This window comes from Chiloscyllium plagiosum, chromosome 25 (genome assembly GCF_004010195.1).
Source record: "Chiloscyllium plagiosum isolate BGI_BamShark_2017 chromosome 25, ASM401019v2, whole genome shotgun sequence".
In the NCBI taxonomy this organism is placed as follows: Eukaryota; Metazoa; Chordata; class Chondrichthyes; order Orectolobiformes; family Hemiscylliidae; genus Chiloscyllium; species Chiloscyllium plagiosum.
Genome location: NC_057734.1, coordinates 52,169,721 through 52,193,113, shown reverse-complemented (window position 1 = coordinate 52,193,113; position 23,393 = coordinate 52,169,721). Strand labels below are relative to the sequence as shown.

The 23,393-nt window shown below is 43.9% G+C and overlaps 1 protein-coding gene across 2 annotated transcripts in view; it reads right to left on the bottom strand.

The window, feature by feature from the left end:
• upb1 (ureidopropionase, beta) overlaps positions 1–23,393 on the bottom strand; it is a 171,779-nt gene that overhangs the window by 40,198 nt on the left and 108,188 nt on the right. For both annotated transcript variants that reach the window (XM_043716200.1, XM_043716199.1), the window contains exons 5-6: positions 17,101–17,262; positions 87–256 (exon numbers count right to left, since the gene is read on the bottom strand). In XM_043716200.1, the coding sequence (XP_043572135.1) occupies positions 87–256; positions 17,101–17,262 (332 nt within the window). The remainder of the gene's footprint in view (positions 1–86; positions 257–17,100; positions 17,263–23,393) is intronic.

Below are 23,393 nucleotides of genomic sequence, written 5' to 3'. Positions count from 1 at the left end.
GGCAAAAACATCTAAGGGCTCTGGCCAAGCGGAGAATGAAATGTCACCACAGGATTCCCATAATTACAGTCACACTGTTCTCTCACCTCAGCGCCCCCACAGTAGCGCAGGGGTTGAAGATAATTTCAGCTCCATTAATGCTATACATTAACCAGTTCAAAGGGTGATGTCGACCAAAGCAGATATTAACAGCAATCCGTCCAAATTGAGTCTGAAACACTTTGTGTCCTGTGTTTCCTTCCATGTAGTATGTAGACTATGAAGAAAAAACATTTCCATTACCAAAATTAAAAGTTTGAATTTTGATACAAGTTACAAAGTTGGAAATTAATCCAAAACACTCACTATCCCAACTTGGGACACATACAGATTATAGGAAAATTGCATAATAGCAGCACCATTTAAACTAATGGGGCTGAAACTGCGTTATAACCAATACACCCTTTAAACGTTCACACTTTAGAAAGTGTCCCCAATTTGTCAATTCAGTTGAAATGAAATGAAAGTTATAGTGGAATGACCTGTAATTGCAATTCCTTTATCTTCATTGGGTCCAATTGCTGGAAGTCTTTTTAAAAAGAGTAGGAAGATTCGCTAACTTAGTACTGGCACTTTAAATCAGGACTATTGCTTTTTAGTTGAGGAGGAGCAATAAACAGAATAGAACATAGCTGAATAACTGGATGCTAAATGCAGTGGCGGAGTGAAACCAGGATTTTTTTTTTTCAGAGTTGCTATGGATGTTCACTGCCTTAAATATAGTTTGTCAATGCAGGAGGTTACAGAGAATTACACAGAACTTCACCACATTTAGCTCAACTAGTCAACTATGCTGATATATCTGCTCCAAATGAGTCTCCTCCCTTCATCTCTTCCTCTCAGCATATCCCTCTTGTCCTTTCACCCTTTTCAGGCTTCTCCTGAAATGCATCTTTAATGTCACATAAACTAGTCCCTGTGGTAGCAAGCTCCATATTCCATCAACTCTAGGGTAAAGCAGTTTCTCCTGAATTCCGTGAGATTTATTTAGTAACAAATATATATTTACAATTCATGATTTGGACCTACCCTCTCTCCTCCACCCACAATTGGAAATATCCTATTCACATTGAGATAATGAAAGCAATTGATCGGGTCAAAGACATCTAATAGGCCATCTCTCAGCCTTCTCTACCCCATGAAAGAAACAGGAGCCTGTTCAATCTTTCTTGGTCGATGTAATCTTTCAGTTCTCACATCAGCCTTGGATACTGCATCTTTTACAGTTCCTTTTTACAATAAGAACAGCAGAGATGTGCATAAAATGTCAAGTATGGTCTATCCAGTGTAATGTAACTTCCCTAATTTTCAACTGTATCCCTCAAATCTTCGAATACTCAAGCAACTACCTCCAGTACTTTTTTTTTGCCCTTTTATCAATAATTACTTTGAGATATCTGTAACTCAAAACACCGTTTGTAAGGGTAGTAGAGGCTAAAACCGTTATAACATTTAAGATGAATTTAGATGTGCACTTACAATGCCAAAACATACAAAGCTGCGGGCCAAGTGCTAGAAAATGGTTATAGTTAGATGGTAATTTTTGACCAGCACAGACGTGATGTATCAAAAGGGCCTTTTTCTGAGCAGTACATCTCAACTACTATGACACCATCCCTCTACCCTATTTAGACTTTCCTTATTAAAGAAAATTGTCCAGGGTCTCTTTGGTCTTTATGTAAAATGCATCATCATGTCTCTATTGAAAATATTTAATCTTGCTGAAAAGGGAGCATACTGTTAAAAGCTTTTCAGCTAGCATATCTCAGGACATTTCAGGTAAAATATCATAGGACATTTTACCAGGACACATTCCTGGACATATTCCTCTTTCCTACAGATGTAGGATGGATGCTTATCGGCCTGGAGGCCTATGACTAGTGGGGTGCCTGAGGGGTCAGTGCTGAGCCCATTATTGTTTGTTATCTACATCAATGATTTGGATGAGAATGAGCAAGACAATGATTAGTAAGTTTGCTGATGACATTTAAATAGGCGGTATCATGGACAATGAGGAAATTGCAGCAGGACCTTGATCAACTGGGGAAGAGAGCCAATAAATAGCAAATATAGATAAGTGTGAGGTCTTTCATAGTAAATGGTAGGGCCTTAAGGAGTGTAGTGGAATAGAGGGATCTTGGCATTCAGGTTCACATTTCTCTGAAAATGGAGTCACAGATACTCAGCGCAGTGAAGGTGGCTTTTGGCACACTGGCCTTCATCTGTCAGGGCACTGAATATAGAATTTGGAAAGTTATGTTGCAGTTATACAGGATGTTGGTGAGGCCGCACTTGGAGAAGTGTGTCTAGTTTTGGTCATCTTGTTATAGGAATGATGTTACTAAACTGTGAAGAGTGCAGAAGAAATTTGCAAGGACGTTCCCAGGATTCAATGGTTTGAGTTTATAGGGGGAGGTTGGATAAACTAGGACTTTTTTCTTTAGAATGTACGAGACTGAGGTGTGGGGGAGGGTGGTGGTGGTGGAATCTTATAGAAGTGGATAAGATCATGAGAGGCATTGGTAGGGTGAATGCACTCAATCTTCTTCCCATTGTTGGGGAATTGAGGACTAGAGGGCATCAGTTTAAGATTAGAGGGGAAAGAAAAAAGGGAACCAGAGGGGCAATTTTTTAAACACAGAGTGGTACACATATGGAATGAGCTGACAACATAAGTTGTTGAGGTAGGTACATTAACAACATTTAAAAGGCATTTGGACAAATATACAGATAGAAAAGGTTTAGAAGGATACAGGCCAAGTGCAGGGAAATGGGGTTAGTGTGGATGGACATTTTGCTCAGCATGGACCAGTTTGGGCCAAAGGGCCTGTTTCCATGCTGTCGGACTCTGACTCTGAGATGACAGATTCTTGCATATATGTAGCTTCTAGGGAGATTATACCTAAATTGCATACCCAACTGATGATCAGACTTTGTTGCTATGAATCTTAGCAGACTCAGGTTTGTTTAGCAAGTCTGAGTATAATAGGATTTAGCAAATAGGATTGAAAGTTTGAGTATAAATCAATAAATAACGGGACTTTAAGAAAACAAGTGCAATAATTATGAGTCATTTTTGATTGATCGAACTGGCAAATACAGCCTTGAGGTGAGGGGCCAAATGGCCAACTCTTGGTCCAGACTTTTATATGGAGTTGAAAAGTCCTGTTTGAGAAAGTTTTGAAAGGGTGAGTGAAACCTCCTGCTTTACTTGGGTGCTATTGAAACAATGTTGCTGCAGGCCACAAACCAGAATTACAGGTGGATGACCATCTGAAAAGTCCTTTTTGATATTATTTGGGACAATATTATTCACCAGTACCAAGGGTCCCCTATTTTACAAGGCCCAGATGTCATCTAGATAGTGAAGGAGAGCTCAGATTGAGATTAATTCTTCCTGATCAAATCACCAAAACTCAGGTTCTGTTCGCCGAGCTGGGAATTTGTGTTGCAGACATTTCGTCCCCTGTCTAGGTGACATCCTCAGTGCTTGGGAGCCTCCTGTGAAGCGCTTCTGTGATGTTTCTTCCGGCTTTTATAGTGATTTGTACCTGCCGCTTCCGGTTGTCAGTTCCAGCTGTCCGCTGCAGTGGCCGGTATATTGGGTCCAGGTCGATGTGCTTATTGATTGAATCTGTGGATGAGTGCTATGCCTCTAGGAATTCCCTGGCTGTTCTGTGTTTGGTTTGTCCTATAATAGTAGTGTTATCCCAGTCGAATTCATGTTGTTTGTCATCAGAGTGTGTGGCTACTAAGGATAGCTGGTCATGTCATTTCATGGCCAGTTGGTGTTCATGGATGCGGACCGTTAGCTGTTTTCCTGTTTGTCCTATATAGTGTTTTGTGCAGTCCTTGCATGGGATTTTGTACACTACATTGGTTTTGTTCATGCTGGGTATCGGGTCCTTCATCCTGGTGAGTTGTTGTCGGAGAGTGACTGTTGGTTTGTGTGCTGTTATGAGTCCTAGTAGTCGCAGTAATCTGGCTGTCAGATCAGAAATGTTTTTGATGTATGGTAGTGTGGCTAATCCTTTGGGTGGTAGGCAGCTGGAACTGACAACCGGAAGCGGCAGATACAAATCACTATAAATGATCACAGGAAAGATCACAGAAGCGCTTCACAGGAGGCTCCCAAGCACTGAGGATATCACCTAGACAGGGGACGAAACGTCTGCAACACAAATTCCCAGCTCGGTGAACAGAACCACAACAACGAGCACCCGAGCTACAAATCTTCTCCCAAACTTTGAACTCAGATTAATGTGTAGTAATGGGTGGCACGGTGGTTGTGGTCAGCACTGCTGCCTCACAGCACCAGGTTCAATTCTCATATTGGGTGACTGTCTGTGTGGAGTTTGCACATTCTCCCCCCATGCCTGCTTGGGTTTCCTCCAGGTACTCCGGTTTCTTCCCATAATCCAAAAGGTGTGCAGATCAGGTGAATTGGCCATGCTAAATTGCCCATACTGTTAGGTGCGTTAGTCAGGGATAACTATAGGGTAGGGGAATGGGTCCAGGTGGGTTACTCTTTAGACAGTCAGTGTGGACTTGTTGGGCCAAAGGGTCTGTTTCCACACTGCAGGGAATCTAATCAATGTCATTTTGGGGTGGCAGGCAATGACTGCTGTGGATTGTGGACATTGGTCGCTGCTGGTGATCTTGGATCGGAATGTAGATCAGTCCAGCCATGCACAATTTGCTGATATTCCACCTGCACTGACAATGAAAATACAGCAAAAAAAAAAAGGTTTTTATTTGGGATGACCACTGTATTTTCAATTTACTAAAAGCATATGGGAGAGATAAAAACAACTAGGTCACTTACTGCAAAGATTTAGACAGAAAGGTTTTTGAATAGCTCATGTGGATTGATACTAGCATCATTTATACACCTCCAGAGGTTTCTGGCTGTGGTATAGTCTATGGTTAGCTGTACCATGCAAGGGTTAGTCTGCTTTAATGGAGCTATTAAAACTCTTCCTGTAAATCAAGGTACATTGATCAGTTTTTCATTGTTAAAAGGACAAGCTACAAAATACAATTAACTACTTTAATGGCTTTTGAGTTTCCAAAATAGGGGTCATTATACGTGACACAACAGTGATTACGCCGATCAGTAACCAATCGCAGAGTTCCAGCTTGCAGCTCTTGATAGGTTTTCAGTCTATTAGGTGAAATTATTGGCTTTGGAGAGAAATTGGAATCAGAAAATAAAATCTAGGTGCAAACTAAGATCAACGATGTATTTATTTAGTGATCTGATTCCTCACAGAACGCAGGAGAGTGCTTTTGAAAATGAAACAAATCTCTTCCATTAGTGTGGGCAAGATGTATTTTAGTTTCCTGGGAGAAACAGGCTTCACTTCACCTTGTTGTACAATATGGTAACCACTGGTAGCTTTTGTTGGAGGTGGAGTGCCGTCACCAACCCTCCTTTCTATTCTTTTAAATAAAATCAAATAACAAATTAAATGATTATTTAAATAGAGGCACCTCATACCTCAATAAAACCATAAAACACAGGAACAGAAGTAGGACTCAGCCCATTGAATGGGAGCAGGTTCAACGAAATCATGGCTAATTTGATAATCCTCAACTCCACTTTCCTGTCTTTTCCCCAATTACCTTACTTAAAGATCTGTCTATCCCAGAGAGCCCTCTGCACAAAGGAATTATAGATCACAGACTCTGTTTTTCCACTGAACAGTCAGCAGCAATTAGTGTAAAAATTGTTAAAAGAAATTTAAAAATCAACCTGTTTGGATATGTTACATCACAACTCTGGGGGAGGTGGGACTTGAACCCACAATCTCTTGCCACAGGTAGGGAGGGACACTATCACTGCACCACAAGAATACCCAGTAAGCAGAGTAGTACTGTGAATTGAATCAGTCACTTTCTTTTATTTCAAAAATATACTTTATTCATAAAATTATTTTGATGATCTGTACAATTGGTCATGCCATACATATGTAAACCTTCCATTTCTTTGCATTCACATATACAGGTCTGTACGTTTACTATCCATATATTTAGCTGAGGCATCAGCGGGGCCCCACTTACTGCATGGGCCCCCTATTCTTTGGCAGGCAGATGTTACACTGTGGTCTTTCCCCATCGCACCTTGGCGGCAGCTGCCCCAAGCTTCAGCGCGTCCCTCAACACCTAGTCCTGGACCTTGGAACGTGCCAGTCCGCAACACTCAGTCGGGGTCAACTCCTTCAGCTGGATGATCAACAGGTTTCGGACAGACCAAAGAGCGCCTTTGACGGAGTTGATGATCCTCCAGGCACAGTTGATGTTCGTCTCGGTGTGCGCCCCAGGGAGCAGACCGTACAGCACAGAGTCCCGCGTCATGGAGCTGCTCGGGACGAACCTCGACAAGCATCACTGCATTCGTCTCCAGACTTCCTTTGCATAGGCTTCGAGGGCAGCGTGCGGTGCGGCAGAGCGTCCGGGCGTGCATAAAGGATCTCACAGGCAGAGCCCTTCTCACCACCAGCCAAGCCATGTCTTGGTGCTTGTTGGAAAGTTCTGGCGATGAGGCATTCTGTCAAATGACTGACAGTCTGCCCAGGGAACCACTCGACATGATCCACCCTCTCCTTTTCCCGAAGGGTCTCAAGGACACTACATGCTGACCACTCTGATAGGCTTGTGGTCAAAAGGTGTTTTTCTTCATAAAGTTCTCCACGAAGGACAGGTGATATGGAACGGGGAGAAAGTGAGGTCTGCAGATGCTGGAGATCAAAGTTGAAACTTTATTGCTGGAACAGCACAGCAGGTCAGGCAGCATCCAGGGAACAGGAGATTCGACGTTTCGGGCACAGGCCCTTCTTCAGGAAGGGCCTCACTTTCTCCTCGAAGATTTCAACCTACTGCGAATCCTCTTACAAGGATGCCTTCCTTGAAGAAGCTCTCTGCCTCTCTCTACCCTTCTCACCACCAGCCAAGCCATGTCTTGGTGCTTGTTGGAAAGTTCTGGCGATGAGGCATTCTGTCAAATGACAGACAGTCTGCCCAGGGAACCACTCGACATGATCCACCCTCTCCTTTTCCCGAAGGGTCTCAAGGACACTACATGCTGACCACTCTGATAGGCTTGTGGTCAAAAGGTTTTTCTTCATAAATTTCTCCACGAAGGACAGGTGATATGGAACGGTCCAACTACTTGGAGCGTTCCACGGCAGCGAGGACATGCCCATCCTGGCAACACCGGGGACAGGTAGAACCTCAGTACGTAGTGACACTTGGTGTTTGCGTACCGGGTATCCACGCACAGCTTGATGCAGCCACACACAAAGGTGGCCAGAGTGAGGGCGGCATTTGGTGTGTTTCTTCCCCCGTTGCCCAGAGCTTTGTACATAGAGTCCCTTTGGACACTGGCCATCTTTGATCCCCATATAAAATGGAAGATGGCCCAGGTGACTGCAATGGCACAGATTCTGGGAATAGGCCAGACCTGTGCTACATATAACAACACTGAATGCCTCACACCTGATGACCAGGTTTTTACCCACGATGGAAAGTGACCGTAGCTTCCATCTGCCCAGTTTCTGCCTCACTTCCTTGATACGCTCCCCCCAAGACTTGGCACATGCCCCAACCCCTCCGAACCAAACATTCAGCACCTTCAGGTGGTCAGTCCTGACAGTGAAGGGGAAGGAGGATTGGTCAGCCCAGTTCCCGAAGAGCATGGCCTCGGTCTTGCCTCGGTTGACCTTGGCCCCCGAGGCCCGTTCGAACTGGTTACATATGGCAAACAAGGCAGGAGAGAGGGGGCAGCCCTGCCTGACTCCAGATCTGACTGGGAAGCTGATTCCCACCCATTGATTGAGACTGCACTGAATGTTGGTGTAGAGCAGCCTGATCCAATTACAGATTCCCTCCCCAAAGCCTATTTTGGAGAGAACATCCCTCATATACATGTGTGATATCCTGTCAAAGGCTTTCTCCTGGTCCAGGCTGATGAGGTAGGTGTCCACCCCCCTGTCCTGCACGTCGACGATCGTATCCCTAAGGAGTGCAAAACTCTCAGCGATCTTCCTGCCCGGTACAGCACAGGTTTAGTCAGGCTGGATCACCGATCCCAGAGCAGACCTGACCCAGTTGGCGATGACCTTTGCCAAGATTTTGTAATCTGCATTTAATAGAAAGATTGGTCTCCAATTTCTGATTTCCTCCCTCTCCCCCTTCTGCTTGGAGAGGAGGGTGATGATGCCTTTCCTCATGGATTCACTCATGGTACCTGCCCGAAGCATACTGACATACAACTCCAGCAGGTCCTGGCCAATCAAGTCCCACTGAGCAGAATAGAGCTTGACCGGTAAGCCATCACTTCCGGGAGTTTTATTCTCTTCAAAGGACTCCAGGGCCTTGGTCAGCTCATACAGAGATAGCGGCTGATCCAGCCTCTCCGGTGTTCTGTCGACACTCGGGACACTCCCAGCTGTCACAATGGACTCTGAACAAATACTCACTAACGGACTGAGGTTCAAGGAGTTCGCTGCACCAATCCTCCTTTCTACTGTTTGAAGTTATGAATTTACAATCCTGTTGAAAAGGTCTTGCCCCTCATGCAGCTGCAACACGATGAAATCTGCTAAGTACATTACATTGTTAGTTGCCCATTTATGGAGCACAAGTTTTACACACCTCTGGAGCAGGTAGGACTCTACCAGGAGACAATCACTGCACCACAAAAGCCCTCAAAATCAGCTCCAATATGTTTCAATGCATATTAGCTATCCCCCATTATTTCTGGAACATGTCCTGATTCATTCTTAAAAGGTCTATCATCAACAACATTGTCAAAGGCCAATAGTTTGAGGTTCTGAAATCCCTCTATTTCCAAAGGTGCTGAGATTTGGTCCAACTCACATTGGCGTCTTCTGCTACTTTATCCATCTGTTACATAGAAGTCAGTCTGACTGTGCATGACATGGCAGCTGTAACTGAACCAGTCCTCACTTAGTATCTGCCTTTGCCCATTATGGGGTGACTAGACAGCAATCCCCCAACCCTCCCCTCAGCACTGAGCTTAAATCACATTAGACCTACAAATTCTGGTCTGTATGAAAAAGTTACAAAATCAACTGTACCAGAGGAGCACCTACTAATCTCTCCCCAGCCTCACTGAATGTCGCAGTGGATTAGAAAGCAAGCAACTGCCTCCTTGGAAAAAGCAGACACACTCCAATAACTCCCCCTCACTTCTATCCAATTGTTTTACTGTTGGACTGCAACTGACAGAAGAGTCAGAAAACAGGATTGCTGCTAGGCACTGCTTTACCCAGCATAAACCTCCAGCAATATTTCTTTTAAGAATCATTTCTTTCCAAAATCTGAGTAGATTTATATAGCTGGTAGTGAGTACTGGTGATGTACTCACTGACACTGTAAATCTTTCAGTTGCATTTCATCACCCATACAAATCAGCCAATGCTCTACACTCTACAGTCTCATTGCTTAGACACAGTACCAGTCAGGGTCAGGGCGATGGGTCAGTGAGGACAAGGATGATGGGTCGGAGTGATGAGTTAGAGATGGGCACCAATAGAAGGCCATCCACCTCTGGAAGTGCTGTGATCAAAGGTGTAGGTAAAAAGGAAGATGGTGTACCTTAAGACGGAGTTGTAATCCGAAGGCTTTGAAAAGCTAAACACAATGTGTCTGTAGCCATCAGGCTACCTTTGAGGGGGAAATCCCAAGAGGCTTCAATGGCTGTCGTGCAGCCTCAATGAATAGCCAGAGTGAAAAATTCCAGTCACCACCTGCATGGTGGCCTCAGTAAGTTCTTCAAGAGGTATTAATGGCTACCTATTATTTGCACTGATCTGGCCATCACCACCCCTAAACCCCCAGACACATCAGTCTCTTTGCAAATGGCCTATGCAATAACAAACCAGAAAACCAGCACACTGGTTAATAGAGGAAACAATAGCCTGACTGCCCCAAGTCAGAGACTGAAAAATATCTAGATATATCTCTCTCTATCTAGTTCCTGTCCATGTTTCTTTTGCTGTATCCTCTTCTCACTGTTCGACCTCTTCGGTTCCCCTTTCGGTCTCCACCTCTTACTCTTTGTCACCTGCTAACCCACTCTCCGTCTCTTCTCTCAAAGTCAGAGTTTTTACATCACAGAAAGAGGCCCTTTGGCTCATCGTGTCCACATTGGTCATTAATCATCCATCCATTCTAATCTCATTTCCCAGCATTAGGCTTGTAGTCTTGTATGCTTTATGTTGCTACTTGTATTCCTTCCTTCCTATGCCTCATTCTCAGTGCCAGTGCCAGGATTTCACCAGTAATGGAGGACCTTCTCCCCCCTGGAGGTCACAGGGCAGATATGGGAAGGGCAAATATTTGGGCAGGTTGGTATTAGCGAAATAATAAACCATTCCCTAACTCACTTCCTCTCCCTCTTTCACCACCTCCTCTCTCACTCTCCATCGCTCATTCTCCCTCCTCCAATTACCCCCTCCCATTTGTTGCTTCTCCTGTTCACCAACTCTTCCCTTCACTCCTTCCTGCCCCACTCAAAATATCTCTTGCTCCCTCATTCACCTCCCCTGTCTTGCTGCCTCTCACCAAGGCTGTTGCTCATTGCAGTTCAAGTCCAATTAGGACTTGAACTGCAATGAGCAACCTGCCCCCAATTAGGGCCCTTAAGTGATTAACAGCAACTTGATGGCCTCAACATTCCTGCAGCCTAATTCCCTACTGTTCCAAAAGGCGAGGAAAATGTCTACTTCCCCAGAGGAAATCTAGGCCAGCCTGCCTGCACGAAGCAGGGGCCAATGGAGTTACTTCATTTACCACAGTCTGGGGGCAGGAGTCTGGCTGTTGAAAGCAAACCCTTTGCAGCAATACCCCCGACACCCCTCCTTATCACCATGATATCCCCCAAAAAAAGTTAGCTTGTCGCCAGCACAGTTCCTCATGGCTGCACAATCCCCAACACCACTCTCCGGTTCCCAATGGTTGCTGGCTTCTGACTAGCCAGTACCTTCACGCAGGATTGAATTTCAGTGTCAAATTTCCCTATTGGCCAAGAAACTCATGGATAGCACTCAAGTTGCTAATTGAACTTTGATCCAGTGGGGTTCTTGCTGGGGGACCAGAGGGATGAGTAAGCTAGCTGCGCCCTGGAGACACCCACACTCCACATTTAGTGCAGAGGGCACTAAATCTAGCCCATTGTTTTACACAGTAATGAGGATAGCAGCTACAGAAAACCTAAAACTGAATTCAGTGTTTGAAATTATTTGAAAAAGGCATGAGAAATATCTCCATTTTATAGTTGACTTTTTTTGTTCAGAGACTTTCTTGGTGATATGCTAATGTATACTCTACATTGCTTTGCAGTTATCTTTATATTCTCCCTTTCTACCTCACTTAAATTCTACTACACATTCTGACTGCTGCCTGGTTATTTATACAAATGACACTACATCATATACAAAATAAACAGATCAGACAGGAATTCAATTCAGTATATTCACCAATGTTAATAAAGCGCATTCATGACGCACTTTAGATGACAGGCTGCTGCTTTGCTCCCAGCTATTTGTTATCCTATATTTAGAGACCCACTGCATTTATAGTAGACAAACGTTCATTGGAAGTGTCTGTGTGATAATTGTTTTTGCCTCTGGGCTGAGTCTCATCACAGTCCAGATATTTCATGGATGACATTTACCATAATTTATCTGTTGAAAATGCAAAGTCATAAATGTCCTTACAATGTGAGCTCATTCATTGATCAAGAATGGTCCCTGGTCTAATGACTGCTTTGTGAAAAGTATCTTAGAGGCCACAGTTGCCCCTGAATTATCTCACATCAAGTTATGTTCACCTACATTAGTTCTGACTCCCTTGTACGACCAGTTTAAAGTTCTCATCTTATTTAAATTTTCTCTTGCTTCATTCTCCCCTATCTCAAGTGTCTTGTGCTCCACAGCCTTGAACCTGGCATTCCTCTAACTAACCTCTTGACTCTTGCGTTCACCCTATGGTGGCTGTGCCTTCAACAGCTTGGTCCCAGGTTCTGGGATTAAACAATCATATAACGTTTTCCTAACACTTTACCTGTAAGGCAAGCAAGACAATGAGAACAGGCTTGAAACAGAACAAATCTCCCAGTATCACAAGGGATGGCATCAGAGTCACCATTGACCATAACTGATCTGAACCAGCAATATCATAACTGCAGCTATATGAACAGGTCACAGGCTAGGAATCTTGCAGTGAGTTGTTCACCACCTGTGTTCCCAAAGTCTCTCCACTTTCTACAAGGCACAAGTCTTGATGGGATACTTCCCATTTTCTTAGATGAGTGCAGTTTCAACCACACTCAGGAAGTTTGATCCCATCCATGATAAAACGTCCCATATGACTGGCACCACATCCGTCACCTGCAACATTCAGTCACTTGATCACTGACAATGGTGTAGCGGTGCATATCCTCTACAGGATGCACTGCAGCAACTTGCCAAGACCCCTTCAACAATCACACCACCACACCATAACATCTTCAGTGGGAACTATATCACTGTTCCTAGTTCTAAATCCTGGAAAGGGCAACTGGGGATGGGAAATGAATGCTAGGCTAGCCAGCAACTCCCATCTCCTGTGAATGAATAAGCAGCATGTGCATCCTCATCCAGGTGAATCAATGACTGATATTAAATGATTGATTTCTTTTCATTCTTTTGATATTTTAAGGGCATTAATCAGCAGGAAATGATGCCACATATTATATAATGCAGAGATAAAGCAGGGCAGTGGCAATTGTAGGGAGCATTTCTTGAATATGGGATGTAGCAGCAGATTAGAGACAGATGAATCTGGTGGAAATTCAAAATGGGAGCTAAATGGCACAGGTAACTATGGATCGAGTAGCTGCACATTAATTCTACAAAAAAAAAGTACAATTAATTAGAATCATAGAAACCCTACAGTGTGGAAGCAAGCCATTCAAGCCCATCGAATAAACAGCCCCTTCGATTAGCATTCGCCCAAACTAATCCCTGTAACCCTGATTACAGATTACAGATGCCTTTGATAAGGTGCCACACAGGAGGCTGCTGAATAAGATTAAGGGCCCATGGTATTAGAGGCTATGTACTAGCATGGATAGAAAATTGGCTGTCTGGCAAAACACACAGTGAGAATAAAAGGGGTCTTCTCAGGATGGAAGCCAATAACTAGTGGTGTTCCACAAGGTTCGGTGGTAGGACCACAACTTTTCACTTTTTACATTAATGACCTGGAGGGCATTCTGGCTAAGTTTGCAGATGATGCAAAGATAGGTGGAGGGACAGGTAGTATTGAGGCGGCAGGGAGGCTGCAGAATGATTTAGACAGGTAGGGAGAGTGGGCATAAAAGTGGCAGATGGAATACAATGTGGGAAAGTGTGAGGTCATGCATTTTGGTAGGAAAAAGAGGGGCATGGACTCTTTTCTAGATGAGGAGACAATTCAGAAATAGGAAGACTTGGGAGTTCTAGTCCAGGTTTCTCATCAGGTAAACGTGCAGGTTTAGTCAGCGGTGAGGAAGGCAAATACAATGCTGTCATTCATCTCAAGAGGACTAGAATATAAAAGCAGGGAAGCACTTCTGAGGCTTTATAAGGCTTTGGTCAGACCACATTTAGAGTACGGAAAGCAATTTTGAACCTCATACCTCAGGAAAGATGTACTGGCTGTGGAGCAGGTCCAGAGGGGAGGTTCATGAGAATGATCTCAGGAATGAAAGACTAACATATGAGGAACACTTGAGGGCTCTGGGACTATACTCGATGGAGTTTAGAAGGATACGGGGAGATCTGATTGAAGCTTACAGAATACTGAACAGCCTGGACAGAGTGGACATTGGGAAGGTTTTCCATTGGCAGGAGAGATGAGGACCCAAGGGGCCCAGCCTGAGAGTCAAGGGAATACTTTTAGTACAAGATAAGGAGAAACTTCTTTAGCCAGAGTGTGGCCAATCTGTGGAATTTATTGCCACAGAAGGCTGTGGAGGTCAGGTCATTGAGTATATTTAAAACAGAGATAGAAGTTCTTGATTGCCATGGGGTTCAGAGGTTACTGGGAAAAAGCAGGCAAATGGGGTTGAAAAACTTATCAGCCACGATTAAATGGTGGAGCAGACCTGATGGACCAAATGACCTAATTTCTGCTCTTAAGCCTTATGGTCAGATTTAGCATGGCCAACCTACCAAACCGGCACATCTTTGGACTGAGAGAGGAAATCCACACAGACACAGTGAGAAACTCCACAGTTACCAGAGGGTGGAATCAAACCCGGGTCCCTGGCACTGTGAAACATCATTGTTAAACACTGCACCACCCTTAAATTATCAGGAGGACAGTCAGAATGGCAACAAGACAAGAGCAGCGATCAGTATCAACCATCCCTAATCTGTAATTCCTAAACTACAATAGAAAACAGTCTGACAAAATGCTCCCGGCTCCATAAGACACCTGCCCGATACAAAGTCTACTAGCACGTAACTGAAGAGCAACCCAAACACTTCTGCAAAAAATCGTGGCTGGGCCTGGAGCAGCAAATCAGCAGCAGCTGTAACCAGGAACTTCTCCACTGGGTCCTAAGCAAACTCCTTCCATAAAAGACCAAACAGTAAATTATCTGGTACACTGGGTTCTAAGCAGACCCTCTGCAAAAATACACTAAACCGCAATCTACCTGCTCCACTGGGTCCTAGGAAGGATCACTTAACTGGAAGCAGTCACAATCCACTTCAACAGACCACCGGACCATTCAAATGTAAGAAACCTGTGTGAGGAAGTGGGGTAAGAGCTTAAAAATGTGTTGCTGGAAAAGCACAGCAGGTCAGGCAGCATCCAAGGAGAAAGAGAATCGACGTTTCGGGCATAAGCCCTTCTTCAGGAATGAGGCAAGAGTGCCGGCCTGCTAGTAAGACTGAGACTACGCGGCCTTCAGAGCAGGACACCCACTCAAACATAAGGATGGTCAATGGTCATGAAGTGCTTTGAAAGGCTGGTTATGACATTAATCAATTCCAGCCTCCCCACTACTCTTGATCTACTCCAATTTGCCTAAAAGACCAACAGATCCATGTCGGATGCCATATCACTTGCTCTTCACTCCTCCCTAGAACATCTTGACATCAAGAACAGCTACGCAAGAATCCTACTCATTGACTACAGTTCAGCCTTCAACACTATTATCCCCTCGAGACCGATTACTAAACCTAGTGATCTTGGACTAAGCCCCACTCTCTGCAACTGGATCCTCAATTTCCTGACCCACAGGCCACAATCAGTGAAGATTGGGGACAATATTTCATCCTCACTAATACTCAACACTGGAGCCCCCAGGGGTGCGTACTCAGCCCCCTACTGTACTATATACCCATGACATGTCGCCAAACAACAAATAACGTTGCCATTTACAAGTTCGCTGATGACACCACCATAGTTGGTCAAATCTCAGATAGTGATGAAACAGACTACAGACAGGAGGTGGAAGACCTGGAAAAATGGTGCACTGAGAACAACCTAGCGCTCAATGCCGGCAAAACCAAGGAACTTATTGACTTTCGGCAGGATGTTACTCATGCTTTCCAACACATTAACAGTACAGAGGCAGAACGAGTGGAGTGTGTCAAGCTCCTGGGCGTGGTCATCAACTCTTCATGTGGACGCACTGGTTACAAAGACCCAACAATGTCTCTTCTCCCTCAGGCAGCTGAGGAAATTTTGCATGACTGCGAATACCCTTGCCAACTTTTATAGGTGTGCTATCGAGAGCATTCTTGTCTGGATGTATCACCACCTGGTATGGCAACTGTACCATTCAAGGTCGGAGACGGTTACACAGAGTGGTGAACTCGGCCTGGACAATCACAAAGGCCAACCTCACATCTACAGAATCCATCTACCGGGCCCGCTGTCAAGGAAAGGCCGCCAGCATTCTCAAAGACCCATCCCATCCTGGCAATGCTTTTCTACAACCTCTACCATCAGGGAGAAAGTACAGAAGCCTGAACACACACACCGGCCGATTTTGTAACAGTTTCTACCCTACTGTTGTTAGAATACTGAATGGACTCAAACTCTTGACATTCGCCTTTACCTGTGTTTTTGTTTTTGCCACTGTTTACCTATTATTTACTTACCTATGCTACTTAACTCTGATCGGCCTGTACTGCGTGCAAGACAAAGCTTGCCTCGGTATATGTGACAATAAATTCAATTCAATTCAAAACAACGGATAAATGTTGAGAGACGTGCCACCGGGAGCATTTGCTGCCATCTAACCTCTTGTAATATTAGTCTCATTCAATGCTGAAGGATTCACCCATGAACGAGACGTTGACAAAAGAGGTCATTCTCAGTAACAATAAGATAACTAGATAGTAAAGAGCTAACAGGTTATATTAGCTGAAAACTGATTAACTATACTAACGAGGTAACAGACAGTTACCTCCTAAGAGATTCTATGCTACGATTATAGTCCATTGAACTGACTTTAACGGACAGCAAATTAGAACTACTCAGAACTAACTAGATTATCCCATTCATTCATAATTTAGTATGCAGAGCTACTCCAGAGCCTTGGAGTTAAGCCTTTCAGGCCAAGGGAGTAGGGACTTGCCCCTCACTCAAGGTGACAGAGTTAAACCTACACTAAATCAAATTCATACTGAGCTGAGATTGTAGCTGGAGCATGCTATTGACATGTTATGTCTGTGTGATCCATTTTACCTCACTTGGGCTACACAGGAAACTCAAATTTCTTAGATAAAAACAAAGAACTGGGGATGGTGGAAATCAGAAACAAAAACAGAAATTGCTGGAAAGGCTCAGCAGTCCTGGCAGCATCTGTGGAGAGAAATCAGAGTTAGCATTTCGGGTCGAGTGACCCTTCCCCAGAACAATTTTCTTAGGATTGTCAGAACATTTCTATTTGGAGCATATAGAAAGGCAGAATCTGGAAACTGACAAGACAGAATATTCTGTTGCTACAATTTTCATGCATAGTACACATTGAAATAGTCACCATCTTCTCACCTCATTAAAATCGCCAACCCTGGGAATGTGATTCTTCCTGGTCTTGCCAAGGACTTTGCCAGAGTTAGAAATCACTACCGCAGTGTTCCACAGCGTGTCCCCATGAAACTCATCTCGCTCTAAGATTGGTGACACAATGACCAGGTTATATTTTCTTGCAAGCTGTAGGAGGCAGGGAACAGGGCATAAAGGAAGAACAAAAAAAAACAAGAATATGCTGAATAAGACTGATGTAAGGTTATTATCGACCTTGGCCAAAAGCCAAGAGGTACAAACAAAAGCTGAAAAGAGGCACAGATTTTGAAACCATTCCCCATCTGTCTTATTTGATCTACTATAACCTTGATAATAACAATGTTTGAAACAGACACAGTACTAGATATGATTCCGTCCTCCCATTGAGTAGGACACTGAGACTGCACTGTGTTCATGGTCCATGCACAATTATCAGTCTCAGCTCTGTTGACAGGATGTGGGTGTTGCTGGCTAGACCATCGCTTATTTATCGCTCATCCAGACAAGGTGAGCTGCCTTTCTTGAACTGCTGCAGTCTGTGTGGATTATAGACTTTTGTAGCAGCTTGATACCACTGAGTGCAGTCATGCTGTGCCATTTCAAAGGACAATTGAGAGACAATCACATTGCTATGATCATGTAGGCCAGATTAGGTGAGGACAGCAGATTCCCTTCCCTGAAGGACATTCATGAACTAGATGGGATATTATAACATTCCCGTGATTTCACAGTCACCATTAGAGACTAGCTTCTTATTCCAGATTTATTTGCACCTAGCATTTGTTTTCACGCTCTTAACATTTCAACACCCAATTTACTTTCTTATAAGAAATGTAATAAAAGAGAGGTTACAATAAAAACCTGTGGCCTGCCTTTCGCAAATAAATTGTTTTGTTCTTAAGGCAGCACGGGATACAGAATTAGCTACCCCATATAAGACAGAGGGTGGTGGTAGATGGAAAGTATTTAGCCTGGAACTTGGTGACCTGTGGTGTTCTGCAGGATCTGTTCTGGGATCTCTGCTCTTTGTGATTCTTGTGAATGATTTGGATGAGGAAGTGCAAGCGTGGGTTAGTAAGTTTGCCAATGTCACAAAGGTTGGTGGTGTTGTGGATAATATTGAGGGCTGTTGTAGGTTGCAACAGGATGCAGAATTGGGCTGAGAAGTGGCAGGTAGAGTTCAACCTGAAAAAAGGTGAAATGATTCATTTTGGTAGGTCAAATTTGAATGCAGAATACAAGGTTAAAGACAGAATTGTTGGCAGTATCAAGGAACAGAGGGATTGTGGGGTCCATGTCCATAGATCCCTCAAAGTTGCCACCAAAGTTCATAGGGTGTTAAGGCGGCATATGGTATGTTGGTTTTCATAAGCAGGGGGATTGAGTTTAAGAGCCGCAAGGTTATGCTACAGCTCTATAAAGCCCTGGTTAGACCACATTTGGAATATTGTGTTCAGTTCTAGTTGCATTATAGGAAAGATGTGGAAGCTTTAGAGCAGGTGCAGAGGAGATTTACCAGGACGCTGACTGGACTGGAGGGCAGGTCTTATGAAGAAAGGATGAAGGAGCCAGGGTTTTTCTCATTGGAGCAAAGAAGGATGAGGTGACTAGATAGAGAGTGGGAGGGAGGGAGTGGGACAGGAGAAGTAACAAATAGGAGAGTGTCAATGGGGAAGAAAGAATGAGAGATGGAGAGAGGGAGAGAGAGAAGAGGAGGTGAAAGAGGGAGAGGACATGAGGTAGGGGAAGGGCGAAGGAGACTGAAGTGGCAAAATTTATTGTTAAATCAAGCCTGAGAATGCTCACTGTGTTGAAATGAAATCAGAAGTGTGGCCATTCTGGGAATGTCCCTAATGTGAAAACACGATTTAAAATATGCTTTAAACGGGAATGACCTGAACTTAAAGTTTAAATTCCTTAGTTGTCGCGGTGGGATCTGATCGTGTTGTTGACCATTAGCCTAGACCAAGGGATGAGTAGTCCAGTAACATTACAATATCACTGGTGCTGCAAGATAGTAAAGGCTCCTCGCCAATGTTGCAATATCTGAGATTTGGGAGTTGTTTCTTTATACATGGATACCTACCACAGTTCTACCCTCATGATTTATCACAGAGGGGTTATGGGCTTTTCACCTTCAGCAAGAAATTTGTACCTGATGTGGTGATACTTGGGTAAGATTCAATAGTTGGATTCAATAGATGTTTGCGACAGCTACTGGAGTCGACAAATTACAATTAAAGGCACTGCCCTGTCTGGGCTTGTACTGAATAATTTGGTTAACAAACTGTTGCCTGCTTTCTCAGTGTGTCATGTTGCAAGTATCCCCAGTAAGATTGAATCGGAGACCTTTATACCATCAGGACACATGGCATGATGCGATAATAACATCTTGAGCATATATAAGGACATATTTAGATTTAGATTACTTAGTGTGGAAACAGGCCCTTCGGCCCAACAAGTCCACACCGACCCGCCGAAGCGCAACCCACCCATACCCCTACATTTACCCCTTACCTAACACTATGGGCAATTTAGTATGGCCAATTCACCTGACCTGCACATCTTTGGACTGTGGGAGGAAACCAGAGCACCCGGAGGAAACCCACGCAGACACGGGGAGAACGTGCAAACTCCACACACAGTCAGTCGCCTGAGGCATACCAGTTGTAGGACATAACCCAACAAACTGAAACCTCACAAAAATATAGAAGAACATGTCTCCAACACCACTCTGCATCTTTCTTAGCAGAAAATTATCAGATCAGTGAATGCATAACCAGGAAAGCAAATTTGTCAGTCACTAATAAAAGGCACCATTAACTTTAAGTCAATATAAACCAATAGATGTCAGGTCACTCTCAGGGCAAGTGTCAGTATGTGTCAAATCAGTCTATATAGGATTTTATGGTCTTCTTCCTCTTTCAGAGATAACCACTACCTTGAGTTGTTGGTATACCCAAATCCAACAACTGGTGTGTCTGGAATTATCTGTATTTACCTAATGTTCTACATGCTTAAAATTGTCAGAGGTTGCTGGAAAAGCTCAGCATGTCTGGCAACATCTGTGAAGAGAAATCAGAGTTAACCTTTAAGAACTAAGTGATCCTTCCTCAGACTGCCGGAGCCAAAACGTTTATTCTGACTTCTCTTCATAGATGCTGCCAGACTTGCTCAGCTTTTCCAGCAACTTCTGTTTTTGTTTCTGATTTACGGCATCCACAGTTCTTTCGGTTTTTCTTTAACCTGTCAGCTTTGCTCGAGAACAAACCCTGCAAATGCAACTTTCTTTTATATCTTTGAAGGTTGAATATTGCTGAGACGTTGCTTTCAATATCTTTGCTTACATCTAAGAGAGCTAACACAGGGCTGAGTGCCTGTTGACCTGGATTCCTAGCAAGAATTAGCAGCTTCAGGAAGGAGGAAAAACCTTCTTCCAATCTGTTATTTACTCAGCTTCATCAGCTAATCAGTAAACTTGACATTATACATGTTGAAACCTGCATTTCAAGATGATTTACAGAATCAATAAAGTCAACATTTTCCGAATCAACAACATCCCTCACAACAAAAACTTCTTACCATTGTTTGCAGAGTCAAATGGTTAACAAAAACTTCTGGAGGAGATTACAGGGAGGGATGAGGCCATGGTAAAATTTGAAAACAAGGAACAGAATTTTTAAAATCAAGACAATTGATTGACTGAGAATCAATGTCAATGAGCACTGGGGTGAGAGAAAAATGGGATTTGGTGCAACTTGAGACCTAGGCAGCAGAGATTTGCATCAGCTTAAATTGGAACATGGAAGAGCAGACTGGGAGTGGGTTGGAATAGTACAGACTGGAGGTGATAGTTAAAGGTTTGAGTAGTGGGTGAGCCAGTACAGGTGAACAGGGGGCATTATTACAATGTTAATGTGCATGCACACCCCGGGGCTGCAGTGGTTCCAGAAGCCAGCTGATCATTACCCTTCTCTAGAGTAATTAGGGATGGGAATTCAAGCCAGCCTCAAAGTTTCACACTTAAACAGGGGACTTTTTGGAGGACAATTCATGGACTAGATCGACTGGCAAGTGGAAGCTACAATAATGTTATAATTGGTGCACTGGATACAAAATTTTAATGAGAACAAAAAGAAAATTACATAGCTATCCATACTAGGCAACATCCTGGTGAACCTCCTCTGCAGCCTCTCCAAAGCATCCACATCGTTTTGGTAATGTGGCGACCACAACCGTACACAATATTCCAAGTGTAGCTGAACCAAAGTCTGATACAACTGTATAATGAACTGCCAACTCTTGTACTCAATACCCTGTCTGATGAAGGAAAGCATGCCATATGTTGTTCCTCTTTTCAAGAGGGGTAATAGGGAAGTCCCTGGCAATTACAGACCAGTCAATCTGACATCTGTGGTCAAGGTTTTGGAAAGAATTCTGAGGGATAGGATTTATGACTATTCAGAAAAGCATAGCGTGATTAAAGGCAGTCAGCATGGCTTTGTGAGGGGCAGGTAATGCCTCACAAATCTTACTGAGTTCTTTGAGGAAGTGACAAGACAGGTCAACCAAGGTCAAGCAGTGGATGTGGTGTATATGGACTTCAGCAAGGCATTTGATAAGGTTCCCCATGGTAGGCTCATTTATAAAGGCAGGAAGTTTGGGATACTGGGAGATCTGGCTGTCTGGATTCAGAATTGGTTGGCTGACAGAAGGCAGAGAGTGGTGGTAGATGGTTCTGCCTGGAGATCAGTATTGAGTGGGGTCCCGCAGGGCTCTGTTCTTGGGCCTCTGCTCTTTGTAGTTTTCATAAATGACTTGGATGAGGAGGTCGAGGGGTGGGTTAGTAAATTTGCAGATGACACAAAAGTTGGAGGAATCATTGATAGCTATTGCAGGCTGCAGCGCGACATAGACAGGATGCAGAGCTGGGCTGAGAATTGGCAGATGGAGTTCAACCTGGATAAATGCAAAGTGATGCATTTTGGAAGGTCGAACTTAAATGCTGAATATATGATTAAAGACAGGATTCTTGGCAGTATTGAGGAACAGAGTGATCTTGGTGTTCAAGTACATAGATCCCTCAAAGTTGCCACCAAAGTGGATAGGTTTGTTAAGAAAGCATATGGTATTTTAGCTTTCACTAACAGGGGGGGGGGAGCGGAAATCGAGTCTAAGAGCCACAAGGTTTTGCTGCAGTTCTACAAGTCTCTGATGAGACCACATTTGGAATATTGTGTCCAGTTCTGGTCGCCCTACTATAGGAAAGATAGAGACTTTGGAGAGGGTGCAAAGAAGGCTTACTAGGATGCTGCCTGGACCGGAGGGATTGCCTTATGAAGAGAGGTTGACTAGGTGTGGACTTTTCTCTCTGGAGAGGAGGAGGAAGAGAGGTGACCTGCTCAAGGTATACAAGATAATGAGAGGAATGGATAGAGTCAATAGCCAGAGACTTTTCCCCAGGGCAGGATTGACTGGCACAAGTGGTCATAGTTCTAAGATATTAGGAGAAAGGTATAGAGGGGACGTCAGAGGTAGGTTCTTTACGCAGAGAGTTGTGAATGCATGGAATGCATTGCCAGCAGTGGTGGTGGAAACAGAGTCATTGGGGACATTTAAGCGACTGCTGGACATGCACATGGATAGCAGTGAGTTGAGGGGTGCATAGGTTAAGTTACTTTATTTTACATTAGGATTAATCCTCGGCACAACATCGTGGGCCAAAGGGCCTGTTCTGTGCTGTATTGTCTATGTCCTATGTTTTTTTGACCACTATTGACCTGCGTTGCCACCTTCAGAGTACAATGGACCTGAACACCCAGATCTCTCTGTACATCAATTTTCCCCAGGGCTTTTCCATTTACTGTATAGTTCGCTCTTGAATTGGATCTTCCAAAAATCACCTCAAATTTTCCCCAGATAGAACTTCATCTGCCATTTCGCCACCCAACTCTCCAATCTATCTATATTCTGCTGTATTGTCTGAAAGCCCCCTTCACTACCTGCTACTCCACCAATATTAGTGTCATTTGCAAACTTGCTAATCAAACCACCTATACCTTCCTCCAGATCATTTATGTACATCACAAACAGCAGCAGAGCCAGCACAGATCCCTGTAGAACACCACTGGTCACAGTTCTCCATTTTGAGAAATTCACTTCCACTACTATTACTCTGCCCAGTAAGTTCTTTATTCATCTAGCTAGTACACCCTGGACCCCATGCGACTTCACTTTCTCCATCTGCCAACCATGGGGAACCTTATCAAATGCCTTAC